At 43.5% G+C, this 25,757-nt stretch overlaps 1 protein-coding gene across 3 annotated transcripts in view; it reads left to right on the top strand.

Moving 5' to 3' along the window:
• GATA6 (GATA binding protein 6) overlaps positions 1–25,109 on the top strand; it is a 32,849-nt gene extending 7,740 nt beyond the window's left edge. For all 3 annotated transcript variants that reach the window (XM_043444227.1, XM_043444228.1, XM_043444229.1), the window contains 5 exons: positions 143–309; positions 3,971–4,096; positions 5,160–5,247; positions 5,340–5,443; positions 23,701–25,109. In XM_043444227.1, coding sequence (XP_043300162.1) covers positions 143–309; positions 3,971–4,096; positions 5,160–5,247; positions 5,340–5,443; positions 23,701–23,868 — 653 coding nt within the window. In that variant the 3' untranslated portion in view covers positions 23,869–25,109. The remainder of the gene's footprint in view (positions 1–142; positions 310–3,970; positions 4,097–5,159; positions 5,248–5,339; positions 5,444–23,700) is intronic.
• Positions 25,110–25,757: the final 648 nt, after the last annotated feature.

Raw genomic sequence — 25,757 nt, 5'->3', positions numbered from 1 at the left:
TGCCGGGCCGCCGAGTAGAAAGGCCGGTTGGGGAAGGGCGCAGGAGCGGGCCCCGGGGACTCTGGGTGCGGGTTGGGGGCTTCGCGGGGTCGGGCCGGCAAGCGCGCGCGCGGCCGGACCTCATCGGCCTCTCGTCCCGCAGACCTGCTGGAGGACCTGCCCGAGAGCCGCGAGTGTGTGAACTGCGGCTCCATCCAGACGCCGCTCTGGCGACGCGACGGCACCGGCCACTACCTGTGCAACGCCTGCGGTCTCTACAGCAAGATGAACGGCCTCAGCCGGCCCCTCATCAAGCCGCAGAAGCGCGTGGTGAGTGCGGGCGCCGCCCTCCCCCGCGGCCCGGCCGGGAGCCGCGCGCTGCCCGCGGGGAGCGGGGCTGCCCGCCCGACCCGGCCCGCACCTGTGCCCGCGGCCTAGAGCGGACCCGAATTGGGGGTCCCGGGTAGTTTCAGCGCCCACCGGGGCAGATCGTCCCCGAAACTAGCCACAGGGGAACGAAGGCAGCCCTGTGCTCAAATTCACACGGGGAGTGACATCCTTAAATGGAAAAAAAAAAAAAGAAAAAAAAGAAAGGAAGGAAGGTGTGGTGTGCTACTGCCTTTAAAAAAAGTACCAACCCCCTATCTTTACACATCTCTAGATGTACTTGCAAATGCACTGAAATAGTTTTGGAAGGAGATCCAAGGAATGAGTGAGTAATGTTAGTAGCCTCCTGGGAGAAAAACTGAGGCTACAGCCCCAGGTCAGGTTAAGGCTTCTTTTCACTGTGGACTCTTGTCTGGTTTGGAGTCGATTCTTGAAGAGACCTAGCTCCTCTGTAACATCCCGTAAAATGGATGTTAAAATGGAACCCACAGCCTTCTTGTCCCCACAGGCTTGTCTTGAATCCCTTTGACTCTGTCCTTTCCACCTCTGGGCCCCTTCCACCTCTTCAGACTAGTTTTAGCTCCAAATTCCATCCGTCCTTTGGATTGTCCTTGAGTCTAGTGAAAAATTTATTTACTCTAACTTTTGTTATTTTGAAATCTGGCTGTTCAGAGAACTACTGATCATAGAACTTGAGGGGGAAAAAATGCAGTCTGCACATTTTTCTCAAGTGGAAGATTTTCACCATCCCAACACATTTCACTATGATTTAAAGTGTGGGAATTCTGATTTTCTTCAGGGATTAATCTCTTATTGTCCCCTGTGTTTTTAAGAAGGAAAGGCTATTTACTGCTGTCCTGATTAGAGAAAATAAATGAAAGCTTTCACACGCCCCACTGTAAGGCTAACATTTGTTTAGCCAAGTACTGGTACTCTAATACCTTTTAAAGTAAAATATTTTACAGTTAGATGCCAGACATCTTAAGTATCCAAGTAATTTATTTAATTGTTATACTCTAATTAGCAGGAACAAATGCTACACATGTTGTTTGTGTTAAATAGATTAGAGTGAAATTGCATCACAATCTGAGTCTGCCACCTTAAAGAGAAGCAATTAGTTTTATGGTTGTTTTGTTTTTAATGCATTTAAAATAAAGTGGCTGGGGTTAATTTAATGAGTGTATGTGCCTTAAACTTGTTAGTCACCCACAAAGCTTAGACTTTGCTTCAAAGGGCATCCTTAACTTCTGTGCCCGACTCCCATTGGTTTTCATTTTTCTTACATGCATCATATTTAAAAAGTACTGCTGGTAAATATTCCAAGGAAGTTCCTTGTTTTCATGCATTAGCCAGTGTATGAGCAATGAAAGTGATTATTATTTTTTTGGAAAGGCACATTGAACAGAGTCCTGGCTGAGCCTAGAAAGGTAACATTTTCTCAAGATTTAGCAAAAAACTGGCAGAATAGTAGCCATTTCGTTTCTTGTGGCATTTTAAATTTGATAACAGGAAACACAAAACCCAGTTTTTTTTTTTTTTTAACATCTCTGAATCTATTAGTTTTCCTTCTGCATGGCAGGTGTCTTGGCAGTGACCAAGGTCCGACAGTGTGCTTTGTAAATGGGTTATAAATGATACCAATTGAAGGGTGTGTCTATCAATTAGTTCTCCTGTGGGCTTCTTATTTATGGTTTTGCTGGATCTAGTTAGTTCTCAGACATAGAATGTTGAACCCAAGTTTGTTTAGCTAGCAGTACAGGACCAATCACGGTGAATTTGAACTTGTAATACATTGCAAAATAAGAGATTTATGGTGTAACTTGAATTCCTTGTCAGTGATGAATATAACTGAGATCGCTTGTTACAAGGAACTTTTATAACCTGCTCACCTTCATTTCACATGTTTATGGAGACTGGCTTCACTTATGATCTGCAGTTGACAGTCATAAAGTTCTTTGTTATAATGGCAAATTCTGATAACAAGTTTGCCTCACATTGGCTCCAAATTCCACTGCAAACTATCATAAATGGCCTGTTTATAAAATGAACTTTCCTGTCCCTAATTTACTTATTTCATATTTATGAAGAGAAAGGAGTGCTCTTCTGGGAAATTATTCTCTTTTAAGGATAAAGGAAAAAAAAAAGAAGCCCTGATGTGTAAGATTTCATGTTTTCATCATTTTAACAAAGCAAATTCCCAGCCAAACATACTCGTTTCCACCAAAAGTCAAAGTGATTCTTTCTTAGCACCGACTTCTTAAAAATGTGGCAGTGCTAAGAGGCTTCCCAGTGTCTCTTTGGTTTTACAACTTGTCTGTAAAGAGTATGCTGTAGCAATAACAGGACGTGAGTTGTAAAAACAAAATTCAATTTTTAGCTTTGACTTTGCCAACAAAGATTTTGAAAATCTGTCTTTTAATCTGAATAGTTAGTACATGCTCAATCTATGTTTTTGTTGTGTATTCTTTATAACTTCTTTTCTTAAATTAATCATCATGGCCAACTTCCCTAATTCTATATCTTTAAACTTGTTTTGGTCCCTGGATTTTCCCCATAGGTTTTTTTTTTTTTTTTTTTTAACTGAAGTCATAGCAGATTTTTTTAGTTGCCTATCTAGGTAATTGAAAAGCAAATTTAGATTTTTGTCATTCTAGGTAGGAACTTAGACTAGCTTAAGAAGTCCCTCTTTATAATTCACACATAATAGTTCAGAGGAGATAAACTCCGCATAAGGATGTTATGGGTATAAAGGAAACAAAAATCAGAGTGACAGACAGTTGACCTTTTCTGATAAATTTAACCCTTTGTACTGAGAAGGAAAAGGCAACCCACGCTAGTATTCTTACCTAGAGAATCCCAAGGACAGAGGAGCCTGGCAGGCTACCGTCCATGGGGTTACAAGAGGTTGACATGATTTATCGACTAAACCACCACCACCACGTGAGGAAAAGTACTATACCGACAGGGTAAATCAAATGAAACAGCATCACCAAGAGAAGGCCAGCACTAACACAGTGTTGTAGAATTTGGTTATCCTTTGGAGAATGGATAATACAGAAAATTCAGGCAATAGGCGATCGTGATGATCATTAATGAGATGTATTAAAATATGTTTCTTTACAAAATTTTTGTGCATCTTCCAAAATTCATTTCTATTAATATATATAGGCTTTTCTACAGTTTCTGGTTTATTCCTCTGCACGTATCTGAGAAATAGACCTGGTTATCTCAGTTTTCAGATGAGGCAGAGACTCCCCAAAGCCACTTAACACATTGGCAGGCAGTTTGTGACTGCATTTCTTCCCTCAGACCTCTGACAACAACAGTGAGCGCCGGCATTGGCCAGTATTGTGACTGCTCTAATCTATGCTAATGAGCTGGGGCAGATCCATTGATCTGCATTAGATGGAGCACACTTTGGTCCAGGAAGGTCAACCTAATTACACATAAAGAGTTTTTTTTTTTTTTTTTTGCTTCAAGGGGGACTGCTTATTTATAATAACCAGGTACATGCTTGTTGCTGGCAGGGACATGACACATGGACGTGTGTAGCATATACGTGAAAAGCACTTATGTCTGTCCACCCTCTTGTGCTGTTTTCTAGCCTTCCTCCCGGCGGCTTGGATTGTCCTGTGCCAACTGTCACACCACGACCACCACTTTGTGGCGCAGAAACGCCGAGGGCGAGCCTGTGTGCAATGCGTGTGGACTCTACATGAAGCTCCATGGGGTGCGCTACCTTCTCCGCTTCTGTGTATATACCTGCAGTGTCTTGTTTGTACTTGGTTTCAGCTTAAAAAAATCAGCAAACAAGAGGGCATGGGGTGAAGGATCTGATTTTTGTATATGCATGTTTGTGAATCTAGGGGGCCTGTCAATTATACTAGAAACTATTATCATACTGGCAAGAAACAAAAAAAAATGCTGCCAGTTAAACTCACACACATCCATAGTCAGACATCCAGATTGTAGAAATACAAAAATGTGGAAATACGCATTTTTAGAACTGATACATGGTAGTAATCTTTTTTAAAAAAGCTGTAAAATTGAAGTCTAGTTGATTTATAATGTTGTGTTTCAGATGTACAGCACAGTGATTCAGCGATCCCATATGTGAATGTGTATATTCTTTTTCAGATTCTTTTCCCTCCTAAGTTATTACAGAATGTTAAGTATAGTTCCCTGTACAGGAGGTCTTTGTTGGTTATCTATTTTGTATATAGTAGTGTGTATTTTAAAGACCTGTACACTTAAAAAGAAAAAAAGCATGGAACCTACTAGAAATGCACACTAACTAGTTTATAGCTTAAAAATGTGAATGCATTCAAACACATCTATACAGAAGAGTCATAACATTGGGTAGCTCTAGTTAAAAAGATTTTGCATTTTAAGCATAGCACAAGATATTATAAAATATGCCAATTTTAAAAAGAAAAATAACCTTGGCATATGTAGAAAGAAGAATTCACGATCTCTTTGAAATAAAAATATGTAATTCATTGGTTTCACTCTGTAATTGAAGTTGTTTAAAACAATAAATATTAAGTTGAGGGAAGAGATTCTACCTGGCAAATCACCCCATTTTTTTTTTCCTGGAGGAATCTGCATTTGATGGGGAAAGTGTAGTCTTTGTGCAGTTGGAATCTATGAAGTGTGTATAAAAATTGGATTGAAATTTATGCCAACTTCTTTTAAATGAGGGCTTTCAGTACTGACGTTCGGGCTTTAGTTAGTTTGGTTTTTCTGCAGTATAATATTTATTAAACTTATGGCCTATGTGAAAAAATTTTTAGGTGCCTCGACCGCTTGCTATGAAAAAAGAGGGAATTCAAACCAGGAAACGAAAACCTAAGAACATAAATAAGTCAAAAGCTTGCTCTGGTAAATATAAGAAAATGCTGTTTGACTGTAAAATATTTGCCAACCTTAGTAGAATATATGTATATTTATGAGGTTAATTTTGACCGTTGCAGGTAATAGCAATAATTCTGTTCCCATGACTCCAACTTCCACCTCTTCTAACGCAGATGACTGCAGCAAAAATACTTCCCCCACCACACAACCGGCAGCCTCAGGGGTAAGTGTTAAAACAGCACAGACTATTTCTGAGCTAGTGAGTTGCTCTCCTGTATATTATCTCCAATTTTATCTTATCTGGTAGTACAATAATCTAAACCAACAGTTCAGTTTAGTTAGCTGATACCTAAGAATAGTTTTTAGAGGAAATTACATTTAAATGTCAACAAAATGACAAACTTAAGTACTTTACAAACCTCTTAATTAAGATCTATATCATTTTTTTATGGTTGAATTAACCTAAGTAAAAGCAAGGAGTTTGGGTTTGAAGTGCTTTAAATTGTTTTATTTCCAGGTTTTTATCTGAGTTTATATATGTGTGTGTGTGTATACGTACATATGTATGTATATCAATGTATTTCTAGTGTAGATCAGGAAAAGTACCAGCTCCATGGTTTTTATGTATCCCAGTGCCCATGACATTTAAATTGTTTTTGCTTATCTTATCAACATCTTCCCCTGGTGGCTCAGTGGTAAAGAATCTGCCTGCCAATAGACTCAGGAGGTGCAGGTTCGATTCCTGGGTTGGGAATACCCCCTGGAGAAGAAAATGGCAACCCACTCCATTATTCCTGGGAAATCCTAAGGACAGAGAAATCTGGCGGGCTGTGATCCATGGGATTGCAAAAGAGTCAACCGAGCAACTAAACAGCAACAAATCTTATTGACTCCAGCCTTCTCTGTTCTCCTCTTCTCTTCCTTCTTTCCTTTTTTCTCTTTTTTTGGAAAGCATCTACCCAAAGTAAAACGTCATCACCATGAGTCACGTGCTGCTGTATTCACTGATCTTCACCTAACTGTTAGTCCTCTGCTGGGCTGGGCAGCCTTGCCTTCTTCTAATGTTCCTTGATTGTACCCAGGCTTATTTCAGCCTTGTGATCAGCCTGTGAGCAATTGGGTTTGTGAGAGATTCACACCCCTACGAGGATGCCTGGGTTTTGGTGCAGATCAAGTGTTAGTTTCAGTAGAGCACTTTCCCACCCTAGGGTTTCCCAAATTTACCTGGAATGCCCTTTAAAAAAATGACCCAGCCGCACCCTGGCCCTCAGAGATGCACGCTGGCCCCCGGGGCGGCCGGTTTTCCCAGAGTGCCCCGGGTGAGGATTACACTGAGACTAGTTTAGGATGAAACATTAGCATTAAAATCCCTATTTAGTAATTCTTTTCTCTGTTGAATTTTACTTTATTTGGGGTACTTTGAAATACTACAGATTCCTGGGCTCCGCCCTGGATTTTCTGAGTCAGCGTCTCTAGAGGTGGGGCTTGGAAATTGGTGTTTTTGAACAATCACCGCAGGTGAAATTGAAACTACTGCCCTCGAGGTGTCTTTGAACTGGGAACCTTGGAGCTGGTATTTTTGCTGCCTTAAACTAACAAAAATTAAACATTAAAAAAAATCTTTTAAAAAACTGCTTTAAAGTATATTTGATATTTTCTTTATCCTCCAATTCAAGCTCTTTTGGGGGGGGTTCTTTAATACAAGAAAGTTCAGAGTTTCAAAATGGAAAAGGCTTTTTTGCTGTTTTTATTTGTTGCAGACACATGTTCTTAAAGAACATTCTTGCCTTTATAACCTTCATAAAGGTGAATGCTGGTGAAGGACTTTTTTTTTTTTTTTTTTTTTTACAAGAGGCTAACATGTAACTTAAAGGGTCTAAATTGGTAAATAGAAGTTACTTGTAAGGAAATGAAAAGATCAATATTATTTTAAAATTTCCTTTATGAAGCCCTAAGTCCTCAGAAGCAATTATGTAGCTTGAAAGTGTGCTAGTCAGTTAGTTGTGTCCTACTCTGTGACCCCATAGACTGTAGTCTGCCAGGCTCCTCTGCCCATTCTATTTCCCAGGCAAGCATACTGGAGTGGGTATCTATTCCGCTCTCCAGGGGATCTTCCTGACCCAGGGATCAAACCCAGGTCTCCTGCATTGCAGGCAGATTCTTTACCATCTGAACTGCCACGGAAGCCAATTATGGGGCTTATGTGAGGCAAAACAGTGTTCTGATTTTCCAAATCATTGAGGGACCAGCTACCATTTCAGCCTCAGTGGTCCATCTTTACTGGCTGAAAAATGGGTTGCTGCCTGCTCCAGCTCACTTTTGGCAGTGCTGTAGTCCAAGCTTAGTGAGGCAAAAGCTAAATTTGAATGATGAATGGCACAGAAATAGAGATATTTGCCCGACAAAGGGCTTTAGAAACAAGGTGGGTGGAATCTGTTTTGCTCGCGTGGTGGTTCTGTGATGTAAAAATTCAAAATTGACTATTTGCAAGTCCAATCAATTTTGCCGTCCAGGGGAGGAACAGTGCAAAAGCGGTGACGGGATCTAGCCTGAGCACGTCTGAAAGTGGGACCTTGGGAATCTGGAGGCTGGTCCTAAGGCAGCCTTGGTATCTCGGCATCTGTCTCACTTGGGAGCCCGCTTCCTGGGGGTGGCTGGCCGGCCGGTGCCGTTGGAGGAAGGCTCAGTTTTCCACTAGCAGCCAGGCGGCAAAGCAATTTTAGTATTAAAAAAAAAAAGTACTTTAGAGATTGGGGGAGTTGGAGAGCAGTTCCCTACAAGGTCCCCATTGCTCTCGGGGCCTGGGCACCTTCCATGGGAGACAGCCGTGCGAGCCGCAGATGGGCAGTTCTCTGAGCCCAGGTGGCCTCAGAAATGCGTCCTGATAGCTCTTCCCAGAGCTGGGAGTGCGGGGCGGAGCGGGGGGTGGCCTGGGGTGGGGGGTGGCCCAGTGGCGGAAAGGACGGCCCATCATCGCCTCCTCCCTCCATGCACCCGCCCCTCCCCGGCCAGGGCTGGCATCTGGGCTCCTGGATGTTCCCCGGTGGCCAGCCCAGCATGGAGTCCTCGCTGCCCTCCTGACGGGGCCGTTGGGGGAAGCAGGCTTATTTGGCAGAAGCCAACCTGCTGGCCGCCTTATGGAACCTGCCCCCTCCAAGGATAATTGACGCCGACTCCGTGGTGTCCCCATGAGCGCCAGGGTGTGTCTTTGTTGGTCCCTTGACACTTTTCAGACCCTCCTGGGCTGACTGGTTCTGCGTGCGCGTGGCTACTGTGGCAGTGGGGGTGCCATGAAGAGTCTGCTGGAGGTGTTATCTGTGGGCAGCTGGCAGAAGCATTTGTGAAAGGCGGCTGTGTTGACGAAGATGTGACATGTTCCCACTTAGGTCTCAGTTTATGATGTTGGAGGACAGCTGTCGTTGTGACCGACTGCTTATAGGATTTTGTGAGCGCTGTAGGTAAAGGGGATGTTGCTATATCCCCGTAGCAAAGGTGTATCTGGTCTGTAGCACAGGGTTCCTTTTTTGGCTTGACCCTTAAACCTCCTGTGGTGATGGGTCCGCACCGTGGATCTCCAGCGGCCCCTGTGACTGGCGGGGTGGAAATTAGTCCTGCAGGGAAGTCCTAGTTTAATAGGGACAGCCGAGCTCCAGAACAAAGGGTGATCATAGGAACATTCCCAATGGAACAAGGAAACGGGCCATGTGCTCTACTTAGAGACGTCAGTGCCTGCATACCTGCTCCTCCAGCCTTCCTTAAAGAGAGTTAGAGAGTTAAAGTGAGTTAAAGCAGAGAAGTCTGAGAAGAGACCTATCAGACTGGCTGTGTTAATTCCCGTCTGAGGAATCAGCTGCTGGAGATCAGCAGCAGGCAGTCCTAGAGGATTTTCTTTACTTTCTGAGGTCTCCGCCTGTGGGCACATTCAGCGGTGGTCCTCTCAGGACCTGGAACCTGAGCAGATCTGGTTGGAACGGAGTATTCTGGGGGGAGAGACAGGAGAATCATTTTTGCACTGCTCTGAAGCTTCATGCTGTTGACTTTTTGGCATGTCTTAGCTTTATGTTGCTCCTTTGTGTTTTACACTTGATCTTAGCCAAAAGGCTGAGAAGCGATGCTCCTTTGTGTTTTAGCTTTACTTCTGTCTCATTCCTTCTCATGGTCATCAGCTCGCCGACCTGGATCCCTTAGAACTCAGTTTCTCTGTTGCAAGCTGTGCCCGTGTGGTGGGGTGTGGTTTGGGAGGGAGAGGGAGGGCAGTTTGTCTCCTTTATGAAAACAGGAAAACCTGTTGCCGCTGCCGCGCAGCCTGATAGTAAAATAACCCCTGTCTTGTTCCTTTTAGAATTTAAAAAAAATGATTGCAATAAATGATTTATTTGCTTTCATTTATATAACACTTATTATTCACTAGACCGTACTATCTTTCATTTTTATTTTCCTTATTTTTTTCCTGTGTTGATCAGAATTTTAGAATCAGTTTCTTGTATGGAATTCTTTGGGTTAAGAAATGTGTTGAACTTAATTTTTGATATGTTGATTAATTTTGTGACTTTGGAACTTAAATTTCTCCAGAATAGTTATTTAATTAAGTGTAAAAAGTGTAAAAACTGCTTATACCTGTAAATTTACTGAAAAATTTGAGTCTTTAGTGGACCTGAATAGACATAAGATTTTCTTTGCCATTTGTGTTCTCTGTGAATTGTAAGAATATTTAAATCTTTCACTGAATTCCATTTCTTGACTGAGTTATATTTTTATGGTACTTGTTGTTATTAGATAAATATGATAACATTTTATTTTAGCAATTCCCAAATAAGATTTAATAAGTAGCCTCTGTAGATTCCTATCCCTCTTAGGACTTGTAACTAAAAATTTATAAAACTGGAGGATACTCTGGGTATGTACATACACACATAAAGTGTGTGTGTATATATATATTCTACATATGCATGTACCATATGTTTATAACTCATCCCCCAATTTTTAGATAAAGGGTATTTCTCTTAATTTTCTTTGGGACAGGGAGGATTAATTTGGTGAGAAAATGAACACTAAGACAATGTCTGAGAATAAGAAATCACTGGACCTATTTTGCCCGCCTGAAAGTAGTTCTGTTGATGATTATTTTAAAAAGTTAAAGCCTACTTAAATTTATATTAATACTGCAAATATAATGTTGACGTCCTCATTGAATACATAATGTTGAAATAAACACAAACTCCATCTGAGTAGCCTTTGCCTTGCAGTCATTGTTCTATTTAAGGAGCATTGTGCTGGGGTGACACTGTTCTTCATGTAGTAAAACAAGGTTCCAGACATTGAATTGTTCATAATGTGGTGGTAGTGGTGGGAGCACGTATGTACAGACATACGTCTGTCTGTACATTGAAAAAGCTATAAATGAACAACAAAGTAGAAGTCAAAAGAAGGGAGCCATGAATTCTGACTAAAGGGTTGGAAATGGCTTCATAGAGGAGAGGAAATCTAAATTAGTTGTGGAGGATTTTTGTAGGGGAAAAACTGGGATTGAAATCTCCAGGAAGAAGAAGAGCATGGGTAGCTATGATGCTTCAAGGGCACAGTTTCAGGAATTCAGTATGGCTGAGCGTAGGGTGTAAAAAGCCAATATAGCAGGAGATGAGATGGATCAATTAGGTGGAAGGCAGATATTTCAAACTGCTTTCAAGTCCATATTAAGCCTTAGGTAGGGTCCACACTAAGTTCATTTCTAAATGGTGGACTTTCTCTAACCCCTACTGTGGTTTCTCATCAACCATGTAGTTATAGTCTGACAATTAAAACCATCCTGAACTGGGCGTGTTTTGATAATTAATGTAAACAAATGCTCGCATGATCCTTTTTTGTACATTTTACAAGCCGGGTTTTCCTCTCACAATTACGAAGGAAAACTCCCTCCTTGAAACTCGTGATGTGTCCTGACCTTAGAATGTTGAGTTTCTTGGTCCCTAGGGGCTCCTTGGGGGCAAGATGGTTTCAGGGTGGCTGCCAGGTGACCCTTCGGAATGGAGACTATTAGGGAGGGCGTGTTAGTGATAGGGATTCATTTCCTCACTTTGTGGTTGGTGGTTTGTGATAGACAGCTTCCTTGGAGAGAGGCAGGCATCCTTAGACTGAGACAAGGGGATCATGCCTCAGATTCCTCTCTGGCTGGTTCTCTGCGTTTGGATGGGCCTTGCTCATTGGTCGGGCCTTGCTCATTGGTCACTTTCTCTGTGCTGAATAGGTACCTCAGTTCCTGCCTCGTTTAACCTTCAGGGAGGTTGTCTGCCTAGAGAAACTTTTCCCTACTGCAGCCTCCCCTTGGTAACAGCTTTATGCAATGACCTTGTCAGAAGCAATACCTCTGGGCTGCATGGTGCTAAATCTCATGCTAGAAGTGGTTTGAAAGAGTTAAGTGCTTAAGTGCTCTTAGATGAGGGGCAGTGATTTAGGGACTGACATTTCTTGGGCTGTCTGGATGTCTTTATAAGGCCTCTGAAGAAAGGTTAGGTACTTGGCAAGTTAATATTTTATATTCTTTTTATGGATTTTATATGTTAATATTTGCATCCTATGATGAAAACGGGAAAACATCCCTTGAGTCACGTAGCTTCTTTCTTTGTTAGTAAGTTTTATATTCCACTGTCTTTTCCGCTGAGTAGTTGAATCACTTTGGATTTACTCGACATAATGATTGGTCACACAATTATAGCTTCTATTATTATTAATTATCCTTATAGTGGTTAGATAGCTCAAAGGAACATTCACGAAGGACCTACATACATACAGTCCGAGTTGCTTTCACTCAGCGGACCTCACGTGTCAGAAAGAGATTTAAGAGGCTGCTGAAGTGGGGGCCAAAAGTTCCTGCTTAACTCTTACATTGAATGTTCCACACACACCTTTAGGGCGCTCCGAGAATCGGGGTGTTGGTGGATTAATCACCATAATGGTTGCTTTGAGGCGTTTTCTGTTTCTTGTACTTTCTCATTTGTAAGATTCTGGGACGTAGGAAGGCAGGAGACTAACTTCTACCAAGTACCTTTTATGTTCCAGTTCTTTCATGTATCTTTTTTATTCCCAATTATCACTGGACAAATGAGGTATCTTTTTCTATTTTCTATTTTGGGGAGTGACACTCAATAATAGGCCCAAGGTTATGTATCCGATTATTTGATTATAATCTGATTATTATATATAATATATATATAATAATATATATTATTATTATTATTATTATTATTATTATAATCCAATTATTATTATTCCGATGGGCTTGGAATTGGACCCAGGCCTGGGAGATGCAGAGTCAGTGTTTTTACCCTTACAGCACCCTGAGTTCATATGTGATACTATATGCACTGTTGAAGTCTTTAGAGGGAAGAAATGGCATTTTCTTAAAGAAACCTGATTAATTTTGGTTAGTTTTAGCTGACGGTATAGCTAGGAGAATAGCACCATAGAAATGATTTGCTCATGACCAAATATATAAGCTACATTGTATACATTTTCTTGTTAAATATACTTATCAATAAAACCCATTGCATTTCTAGGGCTTTGTTAGTTGGGTAATGGGAAAAAAAATAATAGGTAGGCAAGTTTACTGTTGTTGACATGCCTAATGTGATGGTAAAAAGTCTCCCTTGAAATACAAGATCGAGGTACCAAAATCCTTTTGAAGTGGGATTTAAACCCATGCTTAGTGAGTGCCAAGTGAGTTGGAACTTGCAGAATAAGCAAATTGCCTTCAATTTAATTTTTACAAAATCATTAAAAAGCATTTCTTAAAGAGACAAGCATCCATTTCCCCCACCCAAGAGTTTATGGTCCAAGATATTTTTTTTTCTCTAAATGAATAAAAAGAGTTAAAAAGGCATTAATCTCGCAAGAGGGTCTAGGAGAGAGTTGCACTTAGGTATTATGAGGGGCTCATTTGTAAACCAGGATCCGGAGTGACTCCATAAGGTCACAAGACAAGCCCGCCTTGCAGCCGGGGCTGGAGCCGACGTCTCCCACCGCTCCCAGGGAGTCGGCCCATCATCGCAGTTATTAATATACCACTCGCCACTTGCTGCAAGCCATGAACATAAATATTTTGTTGGCATTTTATCTTCAAGCTCCTTACGTGCCAGGCTCCCTTTCTTTTCTTCTTTCACAGCCCCTTCTAATAACTCACTCACGTTCCTGTCTGACCACATTGGCCTTCACTGAGAAAGTCACACGTCACCCTGGCAAGGAACGTGGAAGCATGTGGAGTTTGCATAGTTTCGTTTTGATTTGAGGGCCTTTTCTAGACTTCCCGTTTTTTCTTTTTCTTCTTGTGTGCTTGTGTCCTGAGGAGGATGGTGGTTAGAAATACACTTAACTACACTAATATCCAATGAGTCCGTATGTCTGTTAGGCAACAGTAAAGCTGTATCACTCTTTATTTAGTTTGTAACCTATGTGTCCACCCAATTTATCACAGTACTGTGGTTTGTTTAATAAGTGACTCATTATCACAATCTGAAAGCTAGAATGCTAGGTAAAGAATAAGCGTGGGTTGGGTGTTGCCTTTTTGTTATGGCCTCAAGTTAGACAGATTCATCTCAGCACACAACTCTGCGATTTTTTTTCTTCCACCTCTATAAGAATATACAAAATTGTCACAAAACATGAAATAATGTTACGGGAAAACACAGCCAAATTTAAGAAATCTGGCTAAGGGTGCCCTGAAATGTTATTGCTAAATGAATCTTCGAAGAAAATGAATTCCTTTACTGGAACAAAAAGTAATTTATTATGCATTTCATGGGTGTCTGCCAAAAGAGTTACTAGCAATATGAAGATCTAATGGATATGAATTAAATACAATCTGTTAGCTCTGCGTTTAGACCAATTTGTTAATTTTCCTTGAAATTTGAATAATTTAAAAAAGCATCTCCAAAGACAGGTCTTGACACAGGCGATCATTCATGATTCAGCTACCTACAACATCAGGGCACATACTCAAGCGTTTGTGAGCTGAAGCGAAAAGAGATGATTTTATTCACCCCAGATTTTAAGAAAGATTTGAACAAATAACAGATTGATTTCAATGTCCTGTTGGAGTCTTTTGAGTAAACAATTCCAAGTCATTACTTGACAATGTTTCAGTGATAATTTGCTTGGTGTACGGCCCCTTTTGGTAGCTGTTAGCATGGCATGGTTTGACCAGAGCTGGAGCACACGCTCCACAATCATATTTTTATCCTGTTAAACGTAGCACATGAGCAAGCGCGCAGTCGCTTCAGACTCTTTGCGACCCCATGGTCTGCAGACTGTCAGGCTCCTCTGTCCATGGGATTCTCCAGGCAAGAATACTGGAGTGCATTTCCGTGCCCTCCTTCAGGGAATCTTCCCCACCCAGGGATCGAACCCTGGTCTCCTGCGTCTTCTGCATCGCTTGCGGATCCTTTACTGCTGAACCACCAGGGAACCAATACTTGTGATTGAAAGCTCTCCTTACGTTTAGTCACCTGATTCATGGTGGCACCTGAGTATGGTCTGAAGTTTATTCTCTGGGTTCACGGATTAACAGCTGGAACGACACAGTCAGGCAGCCAGGCGCTAGCTCCAGCTCTGTGTGTGACTATAGTGAGCTGCCAAGGTTTTGTAAAGCCCCTGTTTTCCTCCCTTCACTAAAGGGGAAAAATAATTCCCACCATCTGGTCCTTAGGAATAGCGTGTAGCATAAGTGGGAGATGCCTGCAGACAGCTTTGAAGTTCAGGATGACTAGCACTGTTTAAATATGACCTTGGAAGTTGATAGTGATGTGCTTTATTTGCATGGCATTTTTTTTTTTCCATCCCAAGACATTAGACATAAATCTTTACTTTCTTCATGGAGGGAATTTAGAGACATAAAGCTATTATGTTAACAAAGTAACTGTGTTTTGATACTTTTATTTCCCTGATAGCAACGATATTTCATTTGTTGTGATTCTTAGCAGTTTCATAATGCTTGCTTACTTTTTTTTTTTTTAAATAATGCTTTCTTGTCAATGTTGCTGGATCCATGGACTGCTGTCCATTTTGTCTAGCAGAGATGGCCAGAGCAGGGGGCTCATCCAAGCTCCTATAGCTAATTTTTATCTTGCCACTGGATCTTTTTACCACTGAATTTGACTAAGTCATCCATTTTGGTTCATTTCAGAAGATAAACCTTTTCTTCAGGAGGCCAGTGACTTCAAGCTGTGGGACAAACCCTCTTCCCCCTGCAATTTGTATCGTTGGCCAAAAAGGTAGTTCGGATTTTTCCGTAACATCTTATGGAAGCTATGGGGAAGAAAACAAAGGAACTTTTTGGCCAACTCAGTACATCAGGCTCTTACTGATAAACCCAGGGTCCTTATAAACTTGGGGCCACGCCTTCATCACAACATTCTTGCTGTTTGTGTGTATGGACGTGTAAAACGGTTTGCTCCTTTGCCCAGAGTAGAGTGTGTCTATAGAAGAATTCTTTTCCTCCTTAAAAATAGCAGCGTTTAGCCTATGGATGTAGCCCGGCCAACTCAGGCCTGGAAGGGGGAAGAGGGGTCAAAGGGGTGGCTGATGAACTCTTCTCAGTAAGGAATTTCTTTGCTAAATTATAAAGAAATAAACTCTTCTGCAAAACACTGAGTTGGGTCATCGGCTGAGGTGACCGTGACACCCTCTTCTTGAGCTTTGTTGAGCAGTTGTGGGAGAATTCGAGGTTTTGTTGTGATGGATGGCTTTCACACGTCCTGGTGGAGACGGAACCTGTGTGTGTTTGTGTAGCTTCCTGGTGTTACCTCCGCAACTGTCAACTGGGTCACTTTTGTGTCTTGCCCCTCTTCCCTCCATCCAAACTGAAATGACCATGGAAGTTAAGGTTTATCTGAAAGTGTTTCTACTTTTGCTGAAACATACACTTAGTTTTTCTTGCTTGCTTTCTTCTTTTTTTTTTCTTGAGGAAGGCTGCTGTGAAGCCCCACAGGGTCTAACCTAGAGGTTACAAAAGCAGTCTGGGCTAAGTGGCTCTATTTGTGTCTGACTCTTTGCAACTCTATGGGCTGTAGCCCACCAGGCTCCTCTGTCCATGGGATTCTTCAGGCAAGAATGCTGGAGTGGGTTACTGTACCCTCCTCCAGGGGATCTTCCCAATCCACATCTCTCCTATCTACCTGCATTATTGTTTAGTTGCTGACTCGTGCCCCACTCTGCGATCCCATGGACTGTAGCCTGCCGGGCTCCTCTGCCCATCGGGATTTTCTAGGCAAGAATGCTGGAGTGGGCTGCCCTTTCCTCCTCAAGGGGATCTTCCCGATCCAAGGATCCAGAGTCTCCTGCTTGGCAGGTGGGTTCTTTACCACTGAGCCACCTGGAAAGCCCTAGCCGAGAAGACAGCTTTGGCGGTGAGAGGTGGCTGGCTTCCCCTCACCCAGGAAATAGCTGTAACCACAGCTCATTTAGAGGTGTAGGAAGGAGAGACCAGATGCCATGGAAGCTGACAGCCTGAACCCACGTGGAGGAGGCAGTGTGGTCATCTTCAAAGTCCTGTGCTCTGGGAATGGTCACACTTCCCCCAACCTGTCCGGGGTGCTGGGTTTGTTTCTCCAGATCAGCCCATTCCTTTTTGGTTTGCTTCTTCAAAAACGAAATTTATAATCCACAAGCCAGAGAACCTCTGTAATTCTGGACAGGCTGTGTCCTTGAAGGTTTCCCTTTGCTCTGACTTGTCACCTTCCCAGGACTGCTCCCTCGGTACCGTAGGAGGCTTTCTCTGGGCCTGCCTCTCATGGGATGTGACGAGTGAAGGAAGAGAACTGACTGACACAGACTCCAGGCAGGAGCCCGCCAGGCTCCTCTGCCCGTGGGGACTCCAGGCCAGAACCCTGCAGTGGGTTGCCATTTCCTTCTCCAGGGGATCTTCCCAACCCAGGGGTGGAACCCTGGCCTCCTGCATTCCTGGTGGTCTCTTTATCGACTGAGCCACCAGGGAAGTCCTGGCGAGCCCCATGGTGGGTCAGATGCCGCTGGGCATCATCTGGAGGAGCTCACTGAGTCAGAAATCCTCAACTTTGCAGATCTGTGTCTGAAAAATGAGCGAAGGCTCATTCTCACAGGAAAACAGCCTGGGTGAGCCAGAAATCACTGTGTCACCTCACAGGCCAGGGGAGATTTTCCATGTTCGCGTCTGCAGCTGCTACTTGTCCCTAAATTAATTTATTCCTGTAGGAGGTCGGGTGTCCGGCTGATTGCTCTGGGTCCCCCATCTGACCTGGCCTGCTTTTCAGTGCTAAGCCCGGCCTGGGTCGGGGCTGATAACACATTCTTTTCAACAGGAAGTGCCTCCATTTTCAGTCTGTGGGAGGGTGGAGGCCGATAAGCTGGGAGTGGAAACACAGAACAGATTTCTGCTCCACCCTCGGGTTGCACTTTGATCAGAGAGAGCCAGGACCTGGGCTGGCCAGGCTGCCTCCCGGAGGAGGAAGGATGGCTCGGCTGTGGGCGTCCGGAATGCTCTCTCCTGCTTTTGTTCAGGAACTTTTGGGGGATTAGACTGGTTTAGGTTAGTGACGTGCCTGCTTTGAGATGTCTGCGTACTGATCCTTTCAGGGATTTAAGTAGATGTGAGAAAACCTTACCCGGTTGACAGTTAGACTTGTCTTTGTGTGTGTCTGTGCTGGGCCCAGGGTCGTAATAAGTGATCTCTGATTTTCTCCCCAAATTGAACTGATTCTCTCTCTTTTTTTTTTTCCTTTTAACTTTTATTTTAAAACTTCTTGTTTTGGCATATAGCCGATTATAGAATCTTCCCTGGTAGCTCAGCTGATAAAGAATCTGCCTGCAGTGCAGGGGACCTCAGTTCGATTCCTGAGTTGGGGGGATCCCCTGGAGAAGGGAAAGCCTACCCACTCCAGTATTCTGGCCTGGAGAAATTGCATGGACTGTATAGTCCATGGGGTCACAAAGAGTCGGATACAATTGAATGACTTTCCCTTTCATAGCTGATTCACAATGTTGTAATAGTTTCTGGTGAACAGTGAAGGGACTCAGTCATACATATATCCATTCCCCCCCAAACTCCCCTCCCATCCAGGCTGCCACATAACACTGAGCAGAGCTCCCTGTGCTATAAGGGAGGTCCTTGTTGGTTATCCATTTTAAACACAGCAGTCTGTACATGTCCATCCCGAACTCCCTAACTATCCCTTCCCCCATCCCTCTGACCGGCAAACATAATAAACTGCTTTTTGAGAGGCAGCTCGCATATGCCCAGTGAGGGGAAGATACTTAACATGACAATGTGACAAGCCAGGTTCTTAAGAAGGAGAGTTATGCCAGTTCTAGACTTCTTCTGCAGTTAGATGCCAGTTTCAGGAGCTCAGGTTATACTGATGGGCCCATCTCTGTACTCTCTGTGATGTTTTCAGGTACCTGAAACTGTGTTCACACATGTATGACTGGCTGGGTTCCAGTCTGTGCCAGGTGGTGTGGAGGTGACTTCTGGGTGCGTGGGGGCCCTTCTGATCCTCCCTACATTCTGATTCCTCCTTGTTTTTCATGCTACTTTATGACTCTGTCCAGCCTGGCTCATTTCTCAAGTGCTGGTGCCTTGCGTTTCCAGACCTAATGTCTTCCACTCTCCCCCAGAGTTAGACTGCGCTGTGCCACTCCATTAAAATACTCAAAAGGAAGCTACAGATGGCTAGTAATAGGTTGGGCCCTTGCAGCTGGTCCCTCACCTCCTCACCTGGGTTCTCTTGAAATACCTATGTATGCCCATGGATACGTTGTAATTATGACTTAGTGAGAATGTCTTTCCTGTGGTTTTTCGATTAACATTGCATTACAGGATCTTATTAGGTTCAATAATTGCATAATTGTTCACTGAGCGGATATCCCTTGCTTTCCCAGACCATCCCCATATTATGAGACATTAGATTATTTCCATGGTTTCCACTGTTATAATAACCCTGCAATGGATGTCTTCCTGTGGGGCGTCTTTCCCTCCCTTTGAATTCTTTCCTTATAATCCATTTCCAGAAGTGAAATTACAGCACTCAGAAAGGTATAAAGTTCTTGATGGGTTCTGCTAACTGCCTTCTAAGGCTAGTGCCAGAGTGTAGCCCCGCCAATCAGGGATGGAGGGGTCTGGCGTTATCTGTCCCATCTGATCTCATCACGATCTCATTATGTATCATGACATAAATATTTTTTTAAATTGAGGTATGATTGACATGAAAAAAAATGCTGTGCATTGCCACATTCCTTGCTTAAATAGTATGTGGTGAGTGAAAGTGATAGTCACTCAGTCGTGTCCAACTCTTTGAGACTCCATGGACTGTAGCCTCCCAGGCTCCTCTGTCCATGGGATTCTCCAGGCAAGAATACTGGAGTGGGGAGTCATTCCCTTCTCAAGGGGAATCTTCCCGACCCAGGGATGAAACCAGGTCTCCTGCATTGCAGGCAGATTATTTACCATCTGAGCTATCAGGGAAGCCCTTAAATAGTATATCCTCATTTAAAAATTAAGTTTCTCAAACCCTGGGCACAAGTACTTATTTTTTTTCTCACAGGGAACAGATATTGCTTTTGATTTCAAAGTTGATATTTTTTTCAGGAGCACATCACCCATGTAATTTGGGATTTGTTTGCCATATAACATTTTTGTCTGAACAAAGAAGACAATAAGCATTTCAATAGTAGCTTTTAGGACTGGTGTTCAGGTGTAAGAATAGTATTCAGGGTATTAATATTTCTTTAATGCGGTTTATTTGATAAAGGGCCAGTGACCCTTTTGAAGGGGTGCAGGAGGGCCTGGCTTGCTTTCTGGGGAGAGCCGTCGTTGATGGTTAGAATAATGTCCTGGTTGAAGTGAACTTAGCTCTGGCTGAGTTCTTAGGGCTGCTCCCACCCATCCATGGCTGCAAATTGCCTGGCGAAGAATGACATTGGGGAGATTTCAGAGTAGCATAGGGCTTCCCTGGTGGCTCAGATGGTAAAGAATCTGCCTGCAATGCAGGGGACACAGGTTCGATCCCTGGGCCGGGAAGATTCCCCTGGAGGAAGGAATGAGCTACCCACTCCAGTATTCTTGCCTGGAGAATTCCATGGATTGTAGCCCACCAGGTTCCCCTACAGGGAGACCACAGTCCATGGGGTTGAAAAGAGTTGGGACACGACTAAGTGACTAACACTTTTTCATAGTAGCATGCATATACTCAGTCTTTACTATTGTCAGAGACAAGGGCTCTCTTTATATATTCTAATTTAACCCTTGCAACAATTTCCTGATGTAGCTGCCTGTTTATTTCTATCTTCCAGGTGAGGAAACTGAGAAAGTTCTAGGTCAGACTTTCCAGTTTCCCTCTCCCATAGCCTCTTCTGACTCATTGCTTCATGTCCTTCCCTTTCAGCCGTCTTGTCTTGCAAGCAGGCCTCCCCACATCCTGCATTCTTCCAATTTTGAACACCCTTTCCTTACCCACAACAATAGCTTCCCTTGAAGGAATGTTTAACATGGCAAGGCCTTCTGACGCGTCTGCAAACATAAGCTCACTTAATTGTCGTGAACATACTTGAGGTAGGGCTGGTTTCCTGAGGAGGAGGCTCAGGAGGTGGGTGGCTGAAACCAGGGTAGAATAGGAAAGCCAGAGCTGGTCCCACCAGGCAGGCTGTCTGCGGCTGTCCCCCAGGTATCCTTTCTTTGCAATTCCTTTTCCGACCTCTGGTTCCACCTTCCTGTCTCAGACAGTCAGACTCATGACAGGGGTTGAGCGGACTTACTTTTGAGTGTATCTGTCCTGGTTTCCCCACCCAAGCTGGGAGCGACTGTGTCTGGGGCTCACGGCCCCACTGCCTGGCTCTGATGTGCCCTGCTGATGTTGCTGGTTGTGACTTGCCGTAACAGCACGTCTGGCCGTTTGAGGTGAGCTGCTTCCTGGGCCAGTCCATTCATTCACCCCTCCATTCCAGAAAGCAGCACTCTGTGGTGAAGTCAGATTGGTCAGACAAATGGGAAGAAAATGCTTTTTGCGGAGAATAGGTAGGTAATATAAAGCTGGGTATGACAATCGTGTACAAGGGACCTCACTCTGCTAGTTGTGTGATAGCTCTTTTCTAAAATGAAGACTCCTTTTATAATTGAATAGCATCCTTTTATGTATCTCTTTGGGAGTTAAGTCTGGATCCATGGTTAGTTTGCTTATAGCTGAGGTTTTCTAAAAGGAATCACCATATTTGCATGCTCATTCGCTTCAGTTGTGTCTGACTCTTTGCAACCCCATGGACTCTAGCCCACCCAGCTCCTCTGTCCATGGAATTCTCCAGGCCGGAATACTGGAGTGGGTTGCCATGCCCTCCTCTAGGAGATCTTCCCGACCCAGGGATCAAACCAGGATCTCCTGCATTGTAGTTGGATTGTTTACCCCTGAGCCTCCTGGGAAGGCCACCATATTTGTATGTGTATGTAAATCCATAGCTTTAGTTTGTTTAACAGGGTTATTTCAACTATTTCACAAGAACCTACTTTAAATTTTAGACATCTCAATGAGTTTGTGAAACTTCCTTTTTTTTAGGCACCCAGAGCCCTTTGTTTACATCTTTAAGCTCGTGTTATTTAAAAAGAAGTTTTGGTGGGGTGTGCTGTTGCTGGATTTTCACACACCTTCATTTTTGGCCAGGCAGGGGAAGGGTTGGTTAGCCGTGGAGGGGCCGGTTTCGGTCTGTCCGGCTGGAGGGAAGTTCCGTGGTCGGACTTCCTGCAGTCCTGCCTCTCGGCCCCATACAGTTATTCTGAGGGTTCGAGACAAAACCAGATCTTCTCCGGAGAGGAGAGGGTAGGACTGCATCCACTTCCAGGCCCCTGAGTGGAGCCAGGGACACTCTGCGAAACTTCCATTCATTTGTTCTGTGTCTGGTGCCCTGTGTTTCTCTGAAGTGGATGTAACATCAGCTTGGCCAGACAGATGGATGTTTTAGGATTTAATGGGCTTGTGAATGTAAAAAAAAAATGCTTTGAAAAGTGCAAGATGTTCTACCTGTGTCAGAAAAACAAATATCCTGTAGTTTATGGAAAGCCTGAAAAGAAGAAATACCAGGCTTCTCTGGTGGCTCAGTGGGAAAGAATTCGCCTGACGATGGAGACGCAGGTTTGATCCCTGGGTTGGGAAGATCCCCTGGAGAAGGAAATGCAACCCATATCCAGTATTCTTGCCTTAAAAATTCCGTGGACAGAGGAGCCTTCTGAGCTACAGTCCGTGGGATCCCAAAAGAGTTGGACATGACTTAATGACTAAACAACTACAGTGCTTTAGAAGGAGGACAAAGTGATTTAAAAGTATGTGAATTTGATTAGATTAAAAAAACCCCCCAAATGCAACTATATTCTCAAACCATGATCTAAACATGATTTTAGTTATTTTGATTTGATTTTACTAAATGATATCATTTGCTATTTGACATTTTAATTTAGATGGAAGGAATGAAATGAGAAAAATGACCTTTTGCTTCAAGAAATAATTGTCATGATCGTGGCAGATATAAGATGCTAGCATTTTCTTTATCATGTGGCCTGCTTCAAACATGATCTGTTCTTCTTGGGAAGAATTAAAGCCTGTGTATGCATGGGTTAATTTTCCATGAAGTCAGTGCCCAAAAATTTCATTTATCAGGCCTTGCTGAACTATGTATCTTTCCCTTCTTAGACTTTAATAGAACTGCTAAGCCTCATGGTTCTGCTCTGTGTGTGTGTGTGTGTGTGTGTGTGTGTGTGTGTGCGCGCGTCCATGCAGTGCTCTGCACTTTCTCTTTTGCAGAGATTAGAATGTGCGGGCATCCTTAGGGCCTGTGGACCTACGTGGTGTGGTTTGTTTCACTGTCAGAGATCTGAGCATTTGGCACTTTTTACAAATAGGCTGCCTCCAGTTCCCCTTCCTACCTGTGTCCATGCAAATCTTGCTGGGTGGTTCCTGCCATGAGTTAATAACATGAGCAGGAGGCTGATTCTAAGAGCTGAAAATCACCAGGGTTGGGTCAAGGGCATCTCACCGCCCAGTGAGCAGCTCTGCCTGCTAGTCTAACCATCTCGATTGTCTCTCCCTGACATATTTTTAAAAAATAATAATTTAATATGTTTTTGATTATTTTTTTTATTGCTGCATGGGCTTTTCTATAGTTGAGATGAGCGACAGCTACTCTCTAGTTGCGGTGCTTGGGCTCCTCGTTGCGGTGGCTTCTCTTGCTGTGAAACAGAGGCTCTGGGGCACGTGGGGTTCAGGAGTTTTGGCTCCCGGCTCTAGAGCACAGGCTCAGTAGTTGAGGCGCACAGTCTTAGTTGCTCCGCTGCAAGTGGGATCTTCCTGGATCAGGAATCGAACCCGCGTCTCCTGCAGTGGCGGTGGATTCTTTACCACTGAGCCCCCAGGGAAGCCCTGCCTGACACATTTATTGGTAACTATCTCTCTCCTTCTCTCCATCCCCCTCTTCCACCAGGCAGGCGGCTCGGTGATGTCCGGTGCCGGGGACAGCACCAACCCCGAGAACAGCGAGCTAAAGTACTCAGGTCAAGACGGGCTGTACATCGGCGTCAGCCTGGCCTCGCCGGCCGAAGTCACGTCGTCGGTGAGGCAGGATTCCTGGTGCGCCCTGGCCCTGGCCTGAGCGGCCGCGGGGACCAGAGGAGGACGCTGCCGGCCCGTGGGATCGCCTTCATGGATCCTCTTGGCAAGCAGTCCGGACTGGGCCGAGGATGCTGACCAGACTTCTTCCTCTGATACATGATTTCTGTGCCTTTATTTGAAAGAGATGAATCTCCCGAGAGGCTTGCTCTGCCTTGCCCCCGAGACCCTGTCTTGAAGACCCAGGGAGAAGAGGGACCGCCTCTCCAGGGAAGGACCGGGGCAGCCCACAGTCTCCCTGGCCACGGGGGCCACTTCCAGGCAACTGGTCTCTGGGTCGGCCAGGGGATTGGATGTCTATCGTGACACATGCAGAAACCGGAACTACGCCCGGGGCCTTGCCTGCCATGGAATATCGAAAGAGATTTTTAAACCAAAGTTTTATGTGTATTGCCCCAAATCATGTGCTTCTTCTGATCAGTTTTGGTTATTCCAGAATTTCTCCGCCCCTTTTCCACAGCCCCCTTCCCTGATTTCCCACGAGTTCATGGAGAAGATCCTTCGTTTGGTACACACCTCCGGAGGCTGAGTCGGTTCTTGAGGTCTCTTCAAAAATATCACTCAGTTTGCAGGACTGCATCGTAACTGTAACATACACTGTGACTGACGTTTCTCAAAGTTCACATTGTGCGACTGACCCGAAGTCAGTCCGAATTTGTAAACAGGGTAGCAAACAAAAGATATTTTTCTTCCATGTAAACAATAATTTTTTTAAAAAGTGCAATTTGCGTTGCAGCAATCAGTGTTAAATCATTTGCATAAAAGATTTAACAACATTTTTTATAATGAATGTAAACATTTTAACTTAATGGTACTTAAATAATTTAAAAGAAGAAAATGTAAACTTAGACATTCTTATGCTTCTTTTACAACTACATCCCATTTCTATATTTCCAGTTGTGAAAAAAATATTTCAAGAACAAATCTTCTCTCAGGTAAATTGCCTTTATCCAATTGTTAAGAATTTTTGTATAAGAACATCAGTATCTCCCCTTTATTTTACTGTGGAATATGTGCTGGAAAAATGGCAACAAAACTTTACTACCTAACAGATAACATTTGTAAATACTTTAGGCATCTGTACACACCATGATGAAGTCTCTATAGTGTGACTAACCCACAGGCAGGTTGGTTTACGTTAATTTTTTAAAAAATGGGATGTCATATGGAAACCTATTTCACCAGAGTTTTAAAAATAAAAAGGGTATTGTTTTGTCTTCTGTACAGTGAATTCCTTCCCTTATAGTTTCATTTTGATACTGTGTATGGCTTTAGACATTCATATAAAGCAAGTACATGTGATATTTGCAAATGGTCTTACAGACTTTCAATGAATTCTCCTCTTGGAGCTGCTTTATACCTTGATTCATCTGAAGTTGCCACATGGAGTCAAGTTTCCACTTTGATTGCATTGAGGACAATTTTATAAGTGAAAAAGACCCAGTATTATATAACATTATCTGCAATTACAAACATTCTGTTTAGGATCAAGGCTTAAAAACATTGAAAAAATCCAGAGTTTCTTTTCCACTGAATGAAATATACTCTGTGGTCCAGAGACAGGATTTCTTTCCTAGTTCCTCCCTTTTACAGAGTGTGGTGACATCTCTAAGCTCATGTGAAGTTAAAGTCTTTATACTCAGCAGAAGATAGAAAATGGTTTGAGTAGCCTCTCTTTTTCTACATTGCAGCATGACTTTCAATTGGGAGGCTGTTTGACAATACAAAATGATGGCCTTTCATTTTGGCTCCCTAAACATGACGCCTTTGTAAATGATGTACTGATTACAGCCTGTCTGTGGAGTCCAGTCTGAACCAGGAGAAGGGAAGTCTTTTGTGGTGGGGTGTTGCTGGAAGTCAGATGCAGGCCTG

The sequence above is a fragment of the Cervus canadensis genome, chromosome 23, assembly GCF_019320065.1.
Source record: "Cervus canadensis isolate Bull #8, Minnesota chromosome 23, ASM1932006v1, whole genome shotgun sequence".
Taxonomy (NCBI): Eukaryota; Metazoa; Chordata; class Mammalia; order Artiodactyla; family Cervidae; genus Cervus; species Cervus canadensis.
Note: the sequence above shows the minus strand (reverse complement) of the source record. Positions and strands in the feature narration are given on the sequence as shown.